The 13,612-nt window shown below is 38.9% G+C and overlaps 1 protein-coding gene across 4 annotated transcripts in view; it reads right to left on the bottom strand.

Moving 5' to 3' along the window:
* Nucleotides 1–13,612, bottom strand: part of CDC16 (cell division cycle 16) — a 47,070-nt gene that overhangs the window by 4,585 nt on the left and 28,873 nt on the right. For 2 of the 4 annotated variants that reach the window (XM_043583695.1, XM_043583717.1), the window contains 2 exons: nucleotides 12,723–12,813; nucleotides 8,773–9,254 (listed from right to left, as the gene is read on the bottom strand). In XM_043583695.1, coding sequence (XP_043439630.1) covers nucleotides 8,995–9,254; nucleotides 12,723–12,813 — 351 coding nt within the window. In that variant the 3' untranslated portion in view covers nucleotides 8,773–8,994. Of the gene's footprint in view, nucleotides 1–8,772; nucleotides 9,255–12,722; nucleotides 12,814–13,612 lie in introns of those variants that run through there. The other 2 variants (XR_006297821.1, XM_043583703.1) reach the window with 1 other exon arrangement.

Raw genomic sequence — 13,612 nt, 5'->3', positions numbered from 1 at the left:
ACTCCCATATCCCTTTGAAAATGACAGCATGATCACTTTAAAGTTGGCAAGAAGGATGCCTTTTTTAGTAAACCATGCATCATTATGAGAGTAAAATATTGGGTGGTATAGAAAACTACTTGACAGTACAATTACACATTACCTTTCTTTGATACTCTCTGAAGCCTAAACATTGGTACTAGACTGCTGACCTGAAAAACAGCTTGGATTTTGCCTTTCATTTCTTAAAGCACTGTCAATATGGTAATTAGGCTCATTTATCAGGAGTTTGCTTTTTCGGAAACTTAAACATACCATGTGATCAATGAAGAAATTACAGGAAGAAATATTTTATCTGGAAGGCAAAATAAACTTGAAAAAAGTATTAATACCTACATTTTTATCTATTTTAAAAATTACTATTTTAAGTTCAGTCATTTGATTTTCCAGCCCCAGCTAAAGAGGGGAGGCATAACAATAGGCACATGTGATCCTGATAGAGAAGAGATAAAGAAAGCCATTAAATAGAAAGATGAAAACTCAGAACCACACTATTTGAGTCTGAAGAGCAGCAGGTAACTCACGACCTAAGTGCATGACTGCACTAAACCGACATTCGCTGTCATAAGCTGAAACACAATAGCTAGGATGCTGGGCCTTGGAAGCATCTATAGCTGCACTCAAATTCCTCAAATGTACAAAGTCTTATTTTTATTTTTTTCAATGTTAATTTTTGAGACAGAGCACGAGTGGGGGAGGGGCAGAGAGAGGGGGAGAGAGAGAACAGAATCCCAAGCAGGCTCCAGGCTCTGAGCTGTCAGCACAGCCTGATGCAGGGCTCAAACCCACAAACTGTGAGACCATGACCTGAGTGGAAGTTGGACGCTTACCCAACTGAGCCCCCCAGGCAACTTACTTTAAAGACCTCCTGGAGTTAGACCTCAGGAAATGAGAGCCGCCATTATTATTTATTTATTTATTTATTTATTTATTTATTTATTTATTTATTTATTTAATTTATTGCCTTAGCTTCTTAAGGTAGAACTATATGGAATACATGTTAGATTAAGAAAAAAAGTTGGTGTTTAAGGAACCATTTCAGGTGCCAGGAAAATTCATTTCTGTACAATACTTTGTTAATGCTCTGAACAAATGTCTCAGAAACCACAAAAACATAGGATAATATACCTGGTGAAGTCAGGATGAAGGCTTGCAAGGGTTACAACAAATGAAGCGTATAACCCTATCCCTTTATTATATGACATATTTAAAGCTTTAAAAGAGAAACACTGTCAACCAAAAATTTTTCTGGCTAAACCATTCCTCAAGAAGGAAGGAGAAATTAAGACATCCCCAACAAACAGAGGTTAAGGGAGTTTATCACTGGTAGACTAGTACAAGTGCCCTTTTAAGAAATCCCAAAGGGAGCCCTTCAAGCTGAAATGAAAGAAAGCTACACAATAATTTGGAATCATATCAAGAAATAAAGAACAATAGTAATGGTAACTACATAGGTAAATATAAAAGCCAGTATTAGTGTACTTTTGGTTTTTGGTTTCTAACTCCTTTTTTCTTATATGATGTAAAAAGCAAATGAATAAAATAGTATTTATAAATCAATGTTAATGGGAACAATGAAAAAAGATGTAATCTGTGATAAGAAGAAGAAAGGGAAGGAGGCGTATAACAACAGTGTATGTATGCTACTAAAACTAAATTGGAATCATTCAAATTAGGTTGTTATAAATTTAAGTCAGATATTGTAATCCCCAGAGTAGCCATGAGGAAAAAAAACAAAAAGCCCCAGAATAGTAGAGTATCAAAATGGCACATCACACACACAAAATCAACTATAAGATAAGGAGGGAACAAAAAATATGTAACACTTACAGAAACAAATAGCTGTATGGCAGCTCAAGATAAATTCCTTATCAGTAACTACTTCAAATGTAAAAGATCAAACCCTCCAATTAAAAACCAGAATGGATAAAAAAATATGATCCTACCTGCTTTAGACACAAAAGGGTCAAAGTAAAAGGATGGAAAAATTACTCCATGTAAATAGTAATGGAGAGAGCTGGGCTGGCAAACTGTTATGAGACAAAAAGGACATTATATATTGATAAAAAGGTCAAAAGTTATAACAAGTATAAATATATATGCATCCAATAAGAGAGCCCCAAAATACATGAAGCAAGCATTGGCAGAACTAAGGGAGAAATAGACTTCTATAATAATAGTTTCAGACGTCAACAGCTTATTTTCAATAATGGAATAAGTAGGCAGAAGATCAATGAGGAAATAGAAGACTTGAAAAACACCATAAACCAATTAGACCTAACAGACATACACAGACCACTCCACCCAACAAAAGCAGAAAATACAATCTTCTCCAGTGAACAGGGTATATTCTCTAGGAAGGACCATAAATTACACCACAAGAAAAGTCTTAAACACTTAGACTGAAATCACACAAAATATTCTTTCCAACTACAATGGAATAAAACTAGAAATCCTAAGACAGGAAAAACTGGAAAACCCACAAATATGTGGTAAATTAAACAACACACTCTTAAACAACCAATGAGTCAAAGAAGAAATCACAAGGAAAATTAGCTAATACCTTAGCACAAATGAAAACAAGAACACAGTGTAACACTTAGGGGCTGCAGCAAAAACAGTGCTCAGAGGGAAATTTATAGCTGTAAATGACTGTTAAAAAAATCTTATTTCAGTAATAAAACTCTACACCTTAAGGAAATAGAAAAAGAATAGCAAACTAAACCCAAAGCTAGCAGAAAGAAGGAATAATAAATATTTGAGTGGAAATGAAATATAAACTAGAAAAACAACAGAGGAAGTCAACAAGATCAAAAGTTGGTTTTTTGAAAAGAGCTACAAAGTTGTCAAACCTTTAACCAGATTGAGGGGGGAAAAACACATTACTAAAATCATAAAATGGAAGAGGAGATATTATTACAGACTTTATAGAAATAAAAAAGATTGTAACAGGATACCATGCACCATGGTTAACCAACAAAGTGAACAACCTGGATGGACAAATTCTTGGAAACATACCAACTACCAAAACTGACTCAAGAGGAAACAGCTATTGGCAAGTAAAGACATTGAATCAGTAATCAAAAACCTCCCAACATGGAAAGGCCCAGGACCAAAAGCCTTCACTGTTAAAGAATTAACATTAGTTCTTCTCAAAAACCTGAAGAGGAGAGAGAATACTACTTCACTCATTTTATGAGGCCAGCAGTACCCCAACACCAAAGCCAGACAAAGGCACTACAAGAGGACTGCAGACCAATAAATATCTCTTATGAGCATATATGTAAACTCAAAAAATTAAATTCAACATTCTATTAAAAGGATCATACAATGTGACCAAGCAGGATTTATCTCAGGATTGCAAGGGTAGTCCAACACACAAAAATCAATCAACGTAGGAGGCACCTGTATGGCTTAGTCAGTCAAGCATGACTCTTGATTTGGGCTCAGATCATGATCTTATGGTTCATGGGTTCGAGTCCTGTATCGGGCTCAACGCTGATGGTGTGGAGCCTGCTTGGGATTCTGTCTCACTCACTGCCTCTCCCCTGCTCGCTTGCTCACTCTCTCTCTCTCTCTCTCTCTCAAAATAAACACTTTTTTTTTTTACAAATTTAAAAAAATCAATGTAAACTATCACATTAATATAATGAAGGAAAAAACCTTCAAGACGTTATATAAGTGAACCAGAGATGTGGCCCTTGTATATTGAAGCCTATGTTGTTTACTTCTTCACAGCAGATGGGGTTGGTTAGCTCAAGCCCAACAATGCCAAGTCCAATTTTTACACATATCATTGTTTTAAATATAGCTTAAACAAGCGTATCTTTAGCCATCTAGAGCCTGCCTATTTTGCATACTGGGTAAATCTACACGCAGCATCTGCAACCTGTACATAAGACACACCCTGGGACTATGAAGGACCACACAGCCACTGTGCTTCAGTCTTCTCTAACCTCCTCTTCCTGTCACACTGCTACCACATCGCCCCCAAAGAGCCGCTCAAATACACTTGCCCAAATAAAATATGCTACTGCCACCTTATGGTCATGTTTTTCCCTCAACAGCCCTGAAATCCTAGAACTCATTACCCCTCATCATCACATTGATCCACCTAAAAAAAAAAAAAAAAAAAAACATTTGACAAAATTTGCAACCTTTCTTTTTTTTTTTTTTTAATTTTTTTTTTCAACGTTTATTTATTTTTGGGACAGAGAGAGACAGAGCATGAACGGGGGAGGGGCAGAGAGAGAGGGAGACACAGAATCGGAAACAGGCTCCAGGCTCTGAGCCATCAGCTCAGAGCCCGACGCGGGGCTCGAACTCACAGACCGCGAGATCGTGACCTGGCTGAAGTCGGACGCTTAACCGACTGCGCCACCCAGGCGCCCCAAAATTTGCAACCTTTCTTGATGAAACAACTAAGCACTCAATAGAGTAGGAATAGAAGAGAACTCCTCCAAAACTATGAAGGGCATCGATGAGAACCTACAATAGCATTACACTTCATGGTGAAAGACTGAAGCCTTGGATCAAGCCTGTCCTACGATCAAGGACAGGACAAGGATGCCTGCTTCTCATGTCTATTCAACGTAATACTGGAGTTCAAGTCAGAGAAGTTATGCAAGTGGGAAGAAATAAATACAATCCAAATTCAAAAAAAGAAGTAAAACTATCTCTATTTGCAGATGACATGATCCTATTATGTAGAAAGCTCTACATGTACACATACATACACGCATGCACAAACTGTTAAAGCTAATAAATACATTCAGGATACTAAGTCAACACACAAAAAACAGTTGTTTCTCTATACACTAGGAATGAACAATCAAAAAAAGGAAACTAAGAGAACAATTCCATTTATAATAGCATCCAAAAAAATAATAAAATACTTGGGAATAAATTTAACCAAAGAGGTAAAAGACTTGCACAATGAAAACTACAAGCACTGCTGGAAGAAATCAAAAATGACATAATTAAATGGAAAGACAGTTTTTGTTTATGGATTAGATGATATAATATTAAGAAGACACACAAATTCAATGAAATCTCTATGAAAATCCCAATGCCATCTTTTTTCAGAAATGGGGGGAAAAAAACATTCTAAATTCATATGGTAATTCGAGGAAGCCACAACAGCCAAAACAATCTTGAAAAAGAAAAAGTTGGAGGATTCACACACCCTAATTTCAAAGCCTACTTATAAAGCTATAGTAATCAAAACAGTGTGGAACTAGCCTAAGGATACACATATGGACCAATGGAATAGAATCCAGAGCCCAGAAATAAACTCTCATATTTGTCATCAATTAAGTTTTTGTTTTTTTTTTAAGTTTATTTATTTTGAGAGAGAGAGAGAGAGAGCAAGCCGAAAGGAGAGAGAATCGCATGCAGGCTCAATGCTGTCAGCACAGAGCCTGGCATGGGGCTCGAACTTACAAACCATGAGATCAAGACCTGAGTCAAAACCAAGAGTTGGACATTTATTTAACCAACTGAGCCACCCAGATATGCCTACCATCAACTGATTTTTGACATGAATGCCAACACTATTCAATGGGGAAAGGACAGTCTCTTTAAGAAATGGTGCTGGGAAAACTGAATATCCACACACCAAAGAATGAAGTTGAACACAGCTTACAACATTTAGACAAATTAATTCAAAATGGATCAAAGATGTAAATTTATGGAAATCTTAGAAGAAAACTTTAGTGAAAATCTGCATAACCTTGGATTTGGCAATGGTTTTGTAAATATGACACCAAAAACACCATAAACAAAAGAAACAATAAATTGGACTTCACTCAATTAAAAATTTGTATATCAAAGGACACTATCAAGAGAGTGAAAAGACAACTCACAGAATGGGAGAAGATATGTGCAAATCACATATCTGACAAGGATTTAATATTCAAAACCAATACAGGACTCCTATAGCTCAACAACAAAAAGAAACAGCTCAATTTAAAAGTGGGCATAAGGGGGCACCTGGGTGGCTCAGTCAGTTAACCATCTGACTCTTGATTTCGGCTCAGATCATGATCCCACAGTTTGATTTCAAGCCCCACACTGGGCTCTGTGCTGAGTGTGGATTCTGCTTTGGATTCTGTGTCTCTCTCTCTGCCCCTCCCCTGCTTGTGTTCTCTCTTTCTCAAAAAATAACCTTACACACACACACACACACACACACACACACACACACACACACACACAAAGTGGCCATAAGATCTGAATAGACAGTTTTGCAAAACAGACATACAAATGGCCAGGAAATTCAGGATAAGATGCTCAATATCACTAGTTATTAGGGAAACACAAACGAAACAGCTACTTCCCACTGGAGTGGACTGTAACAACAAAAAATAAAAGTCCCAGTGAGGGTGCAGAGGAATTGGAACCTCATGCTCTGGGGACGGGAATGTAAAATGGGCAGTTGCTGTAGAAAGTTGCCCAGTTCCTCAAAAAAAGTTAAGCACTGAATGGGGCCCCTGAGTGGCTCAGTCAGTTAAGCATCTGACTTCGGCTCAGGTCATGATCTCACAGTTTGTGAGTTTGAGCCCCACATCAGGCTCTGTGCTGACAGCTCAGAGCCTGGAGCTGCTTTGGATTCTGTGTCTCCTTCTTTCTCTGCCCCTCCCCTGCTTGCACTCTGTCTCTGTCTCTCTCTCAAAAATAAATATTAAAAAAAATGTAAAAATAAAAAGTTAAGCACTGGATTATCACATGAGCCAATTCCCCTCCTAGGCAAATACCCAAAGGAACAGAAAACAGGGACTCAGATGTTTACACACGCATGCTCACAGCATTATTCACAATAGCCAAGAGATGGAAATAACTCCTATCCATCCATAAATCAATGTGATGTACATTATGGAATATTATTGAGCCATAAAAGGAATAAAGTTCTGGTAAAAGCTGCAACAGGAATGAACCTTAAAAATATGCTTGATAGGGGCATCTAGTAAGTATCCGACTTTGGCTGAGGTCATGATCTCAGGTTTTGTGAGTTCAAGCCCCACATCAGGTTCTCTGCTGTCAGCACACAGCCTGTTTTCAGATCCTCTGTCCCTTTTGCTCTCTGCCCCTCCCCAGCTTGTATGCTCTCTCTCAAAAATAAATACTTTTATTAAAAAAATATGCTAGGTAAAGTCATACATGAAAGGACAAATATTGTGTGATTCCACTTACATGGTCTAGAATAAGCAAATTCAGACATAAAGTAGATTAGAGGTTACCAAAGGCTGGGGGAGGACATGTGTGGAGTTCCTGCCCAAATGGGTACAAAACTTATTTGTAAGAATGAAAAAAACCTGGAAATAAGTACCACTGAAATGTACACTTGAAATTGGTTAAAATGGCTACCTACCCATATCTATACCCACACATGCACACAATTTCTTAGAGCACTAGGTTACAGAAAAATGGAAAAGCACAAGTTCCCACATGCTCCCCACCACACCTGTATCCGCACCTTGCACTGCGACATTTGTATCAATAGTGATGCATTATTAACTAAAGCCCATAGTTCATGTTATGTGTATTTTACCAGAACAAAGAATCACAACAAAAATGGATGGGGTTATATCACAGGGACACAGGAGCCAGGCTCAAGGAGGTCCCAATGGCCAAAGTTGAAATAATGAAGCCCTGGGGCGCCTGGGTGGCTTGGTCGGTTGAACGTCTGACTTCAGCTCAGGTCATGATCTCGCAGTCCGTGAGTTCGAGCCCCGCGTCAGGCTCTGTGCTGACAGCTCAGAGCCTGGAGCCTGTTTCAGATTCTGTGTCTCCCTCTCTCTCTGCCCCTCCCCTGTTCATGCTCTGTCTCTCTCTGTCTCAAAAATAAATAAACGTTAAAAAAAAAATTAAAAAAAAAATTAAGCCCTAATATAATATTGTGTAGGATTATAACTTAAAATACAAAATATGTATACATATTGATTTTTGATAATACTTAACTAATGGCTGAATAAATGGGAGAAGACACAAATTTTTGTTACAGAAGATTTCCAAATATGTGCAGATAGACTCCCCCCAGATGGTGGAGCCCTTGGTCCTAAAAACAAACAAACAAACAAAAACAAAAACAACCTCGGTCCTATTGAGGATAGGCTGAACTTCATGATTTGCTTCTAAATCACACATTACAGGCAGGGAAAAACAGTAACTTTACAGTGGAAAAACTTGGTAGGCATCATTGTAACCGCGTGGTCAAGATTAACACCATCCGTGATAAGTCATGTTATATTATATACCCTCTGACATGTGATGAGAAAGATACTTCATTCCCATCTGTGTACTTTTCCCCCAAAACAAATAACCCTAGTCCAGTATGAGAAATACATCAAACTCCAACTGAGGGACATTCTACAAGACATCTGACCAGTCTTCCTCAAATGTCACAGAAGTCTGACACATGGTCACAGCTAAGGGGAGCCCAAGGAGATGTGACAGCTAAGTGCAGTGTGGCCCCTGGATAAGATGCAGGGCAGGAAGAGGACATTAATGGGAAAATGGTGAAATCCAAATACAGCTCAGAGTTCCATTACTTGTAGCGTACCAATGTGCGCTTCTTTGTCATGACAAAGGTTTCAAAGTCACGTAAGATGAGAACAGGGAGAAACTGTCTAGGGGTCCTATGGGAGCTCTCTGTGCAGTCTCTGAAGCTTTTTCATAAGACTAAAATTATTCTGAAAATGAAAGTTTATTGAAAAAGGAAAAACAGACATAATACACAATTTACCTCTTTATTCCTCTACCTATAATTGTTTTGTAGGGTCAGAAAACACCTGTTGCAAAGGTGTGCAGTACAGTCTCTTTTGGCAGGCCCCATTCCTAAATGTAGAGGTGCAGTCTGGATTCGTGTTAAGAAATGGGAAATTCTGAAGACAGGACAAGGGTGTGAGGAAGCCCCAAACCCCCCCAAGGCAAAATGGAATGGAGATCTGTCTGCAATCAACTACTGTGGTCTGACATAGATGTCTCTAACATCATGTCACTTTCGTTCATTTCAATTTCAAAGGTTTCTTCCAAGGAAGGTCTGGGATCTGGAGTTTTCCTTGAGGTTTCCAGTGGTGCAAGCCCCGTTTCTTCTGCAGTTTGTTTTTCTACTTCAAATTCCCTGAAATCCCACGGAGGTGAAATAATGTTTTTTAGTGTCTTCATTGTATGCACATCAAAGTCATAACATTTTAATTTGTCTTTAATGTCTGCTCCTAAAAGGGAATACCACAAGGAGAATAAAATAAGAAACCCCGTCATTATCTATCATTTCCATCATCATGTATGTAGCACCACCTCCAACGTTTAGGTCCAATGGTACTTTTTTTATTTCTTAATGTTTATTTTTATTTTTGAGAGAGAGAGAGAGAGAGAGAGAGAGAGAATGAACACAAGCAGGGGAGGGGCACACACAAGGAGACAGTACCCAAAGCAGGTTCCAGGCTCTGAGCTGTCAGCACAGATCCCAATGAGGGGCTGGAACCCACAAGCTGCAAGACCATGACCTGAGCGGAAGCCATCGGATGCTCAACGGACTGAGCCACCCAGGCACCCCTAAGTCCAATGGTACTTTTACGAGCACAAGTACAGCTCAGAAGGAGAAATTCCAATCACTCTCCTCCTCTTCTTTTTCTCAATTATCAAGGGCGGCTGCTGGGAGACTGACAAGCACATGTACTTCAAGCCCCATGTGGCAGCGGCACCATCCCTAAAGCCCCCACACACAAGGGAGCCACAGCAGGCACTTGCCCTTGCATGTTACAAACAAGAACAGCCCACTGGCATTCTGGCATTGGTGCAGTTGCACCCTTATGCACACAGAAACACAGTGAGGGGAAATACACTTTCCACACATCAAAATCTTATGAATGATGGAGAAGAGATTTCCAACAGATGTATTAGGTTCAATCATTTCTGACACAAAATAATTTTACACAGTTCAAACTAATAGCTTTCAGCAACAGGTGTTTTGACAGATAATGACAAACAAGCCTTCTAAAAAGAAAAACAGTACAGCACGGTGATTAAATACTGTATTGCACATTTGAAAGGTGCTAAGACAGAAGATTTTAAAAGTTCTCACTAAAAGAAAAATAATTTCTAACTACGTATGGTGATGAATGTTAACTAGACTTACCGTGGTGATCATTTCACAATATGTACAAATTCTGAATTATGGTATACACCTGAAACTAATGTTACATGACAATTATACCTGAATAAAAAATATATATATAGTAAGTAATGACTAACACACTTGGAAATCTCTGTAAGACCATTATCTTTGTGAGGACAGGCAAAATGTCTGTCTCACTCAGTACCCTACCTCCAGACCTTCCTTAGCTTTATAAGAATTTTGCATTTAAGCCTGTTGTAAGACCCTCCTCAAACAAAAGAGGAAACTGAGGCTCAGACTTACCCAAAGCCACAGGGCTTGGTGGCAGAGTTGAGATACCAACTCAGGGTCTTTAGGGTGCCAGAGCTCAAGCTTTCTGTTTTAGCTTTAAAAAAATGAGCCACAACATACACACCGTAAAAAGTGTGCAGAGCTGGGCAAGTTCTCACATACACATATACCCACATGACCACCACCAGACCACAAAGAGAACACCTCCAGTTCCCAGAAAACCACCTCACGCCCTTTCCAGTGAACACCTCCCCTTCCCAAACCAGAAGGAATCACCGCTCTAATTTTTCTATCACCACTGATCAATTTTGCTTATGATTAACTAATCTTCACATAAATGGAATTTATCAGTATATATTCTTTTTGTCAAAATCTGGGAGATTCACCTAGGTTACAGTGTGACTTCATCGTTGGTCCTTTTAACTGTGTAGTACTCTACCGCTTATGCTTGCCACAATTCACTTCCCCATTCTCCTACTCATGAACATCCAGTTATTTCTAGTTAGGTGTGGTTACAAACAGCTGCTGTGAACAACTCTGCATGTGAGCATTGGCTTACGGAGACATCGATGCACTGGGCACACACCTGGGAGGAGAACTGCTATGGCTTAAGAGCAGCATGGTAGGTCAGCACCCTAACACCCCAATGAATCACACCCCACCCCTGATGACAATGCACTCGATCACATGACTTGTGCTGAACAGAATGTGACGGAAGTGATTCTAGGAAACTTCCAGCTTTCAAGAGGTCTTGAGGCATTAGTTCTTGTTGTTAGAACCCTGAGATCTCCATGCTATGGAGAAGTCTGAAAGACCCATGAGAGGCCCAGCTGGGTTCGCTGAGGTCCCCATCTGTGCATAAGGCCATCTTAGCCCGTCAGCCCATCAAGTGACTGCTGACCACAGCTGCATTAGTGATGAGACCAGTAAATGAGCCACCAATCAACCTACAGAGCTGAGACAGGTAATACATCCTTGTCGGTTGGTGTAGCTTATTAGGCAGCAACAGATAACTGCTTTAACAGGTCTGTTTAACTTTAGCAGATATGTTGAACAGTTTTCCAAAGTGGTTCTACCTGCTCTGAGCACCAACCACCAATAATATACAAGCATACCAGGTGTATACGTCATTACCAACACTAGGCACTAGCGGTGTTTTCACTTGTAGCCATTTTGCAGGTGTGCAGTGACATCTTGTTATGGTTTTAATTTCATTTCCATAATATGCAACGACAGTACGCACATTCATTTGCTTTGGCAGACAGCCTCTTTGGTGAGGCTCCTGTTCAGGTATTTTGCCCATTCTGGACCCATCTTTGACTGAACTTTTTCTCACCAATTTATAGGATTTTTTGTATTCTAGACACAAGCTCTGACCAGTCTATAAATTGTAAGTTCTCTCAGTCTATGACATGCCTTTTCACTCTGTTAACAGTGTTTTGATGAACAAAGTTCTTAATTTTACTGAAGCCTACTTGAACACTGCTTTCCTCTCATGGTTTTGTGTCCTGTGAAAGAAATCTTTGCCTACCCCAAAGTCCAGACCTCGAGTTTAACTTCATTACACCCTCTTTACCTTACAATGTTTGTCACTAAATGAAGGCCCAAGGACAAAAATTCTACCCAAATTTATCTTAACACTTGCTTATCATTACCAAAAAAAATACTTAAAAAATTACACAGCACTGTAATGTGTGAACGTAAGCCAACTTAACAGTCCACTGAAATGCAAAAATTAATGTTATTAATATGCTACAAACCTCATTATAAAGTATTAAGGCCAGAGTGTTTTCATTTACTTATTAGAAATTAGAAACTATTGGAAATTAAAAAGTCTCTAAGGTTTTTTCCCATTACGCAATTTAGATTGTTTTAACACTTTTTCTTTTTAAGATTTTATTTTTAAGTAATTTCTACACCCAACGTGGGGCTTGAACTCACAACCCCGCAATCAAGAGTCACACACTCTACTAATTGAGCCAGCCAGGTGCCTTGCAATTAATTAGATTGATTCTTGTATATCACAGCACTTTACACATACTCCATAATAGTATTTTGCATATACCAAGTACTCAATTATAAACTGAACACTTAATGAGCCATTAATTCCCACAGAATTTTCCAACAAATAAATGGAGTTTCTTAATAATATAGTTAAATGGTTAGAAAGTTAAACTTAAAAACTTACATGAGATGTGAGAAACCTAAACAGAGATATACAACAATCTAAAGAATGGGATGCAATGTCAATCAGAGTAATTAATTATAATCTTACCAATGTAAGCTTCAGAATCACCAATGTACATCTCAATGCAATGACCAAGCATTGTAACAGAAAATGTATCATCCCGCCTAAGACCAAGGGCCTGCAGAAAAGATTCAGCATGGTTATTACAAGAAAATGTATTTCCTTCTCTTTCATTTAAAAATATTCCTGCAGGACTCCATTCAAAACACTACAGGGAATCAGAGGGGGTGGGGGTGGGGGGGCTACAAGAGTGGCCATGAGTTGATGTCTGCTGCAGTTGGGCGATGGGCACATGTAGGGTTATCACACCACTGTTTATGTTTAAAATCCCAGTCCTCCAAAAAGATTTTCAAAACTTTGTCTCCACATAGAGCCTTCTAAGTCTTCTGCATTAATTACATCACAGAAGAGAGGTAAATTATAGAATCTTCAAATACACACATTCGAAATATCACACAAACCAGAAAAGCTGCCAGTCCACACTTCTGCCTAGCTCAGTATCCTAGTTATCATAATGGCATCTTCAGGACTTGATCTCATCTGAAAATCTCTAACCAACCCTATGCATTTTCTCAGATTTTATCTTTCTCTCCAAATACCATTATTTCATCAATTCTAACACCCATTTTTTTTTTTTTTTTATTCTAACATTTCTGAACTTGGGACGCTTTAAACTACTGGTGGTTTCTTACTACTGCTGTCAGCTGGCCACAGCTGTGATGAGGGTGTTTTGCGTGGGTAGCCACGGTGATGTACAGACTAGATTTGAAACCACGTGAACACTCAAAAATACAGGAATTGAGACTGTTGCCTAAAATCCTTGCGTTGACACCTTCTGGCAGCATAAGATTTGCATAGTCAACACCTTTAGGAAAAACCTTCAAGAGCAGGGTATACGTGCCAGCCCCAGGAAAACA

Source organism: Prionailurus bengalensis, chromosome A1 (assembly GCF_016509475.1).
Source record: "Prionailurus bengalensis isolate Pbe53 chromosome A1, Fcat_Pben_1.1_paternal_pri, whole genome shotgun sequence".
NCBI lineage: Eukaryota > Metazoa > Chordata > Mammalia > Carnivora > Felidae > Prionailurus > Prionailurus bengalensis.
The sequence above is the reverse complement of the archived record's forward strand: the minus strand, read 5'-3'. Positions and strand labels throughout refer to the sequence as shown.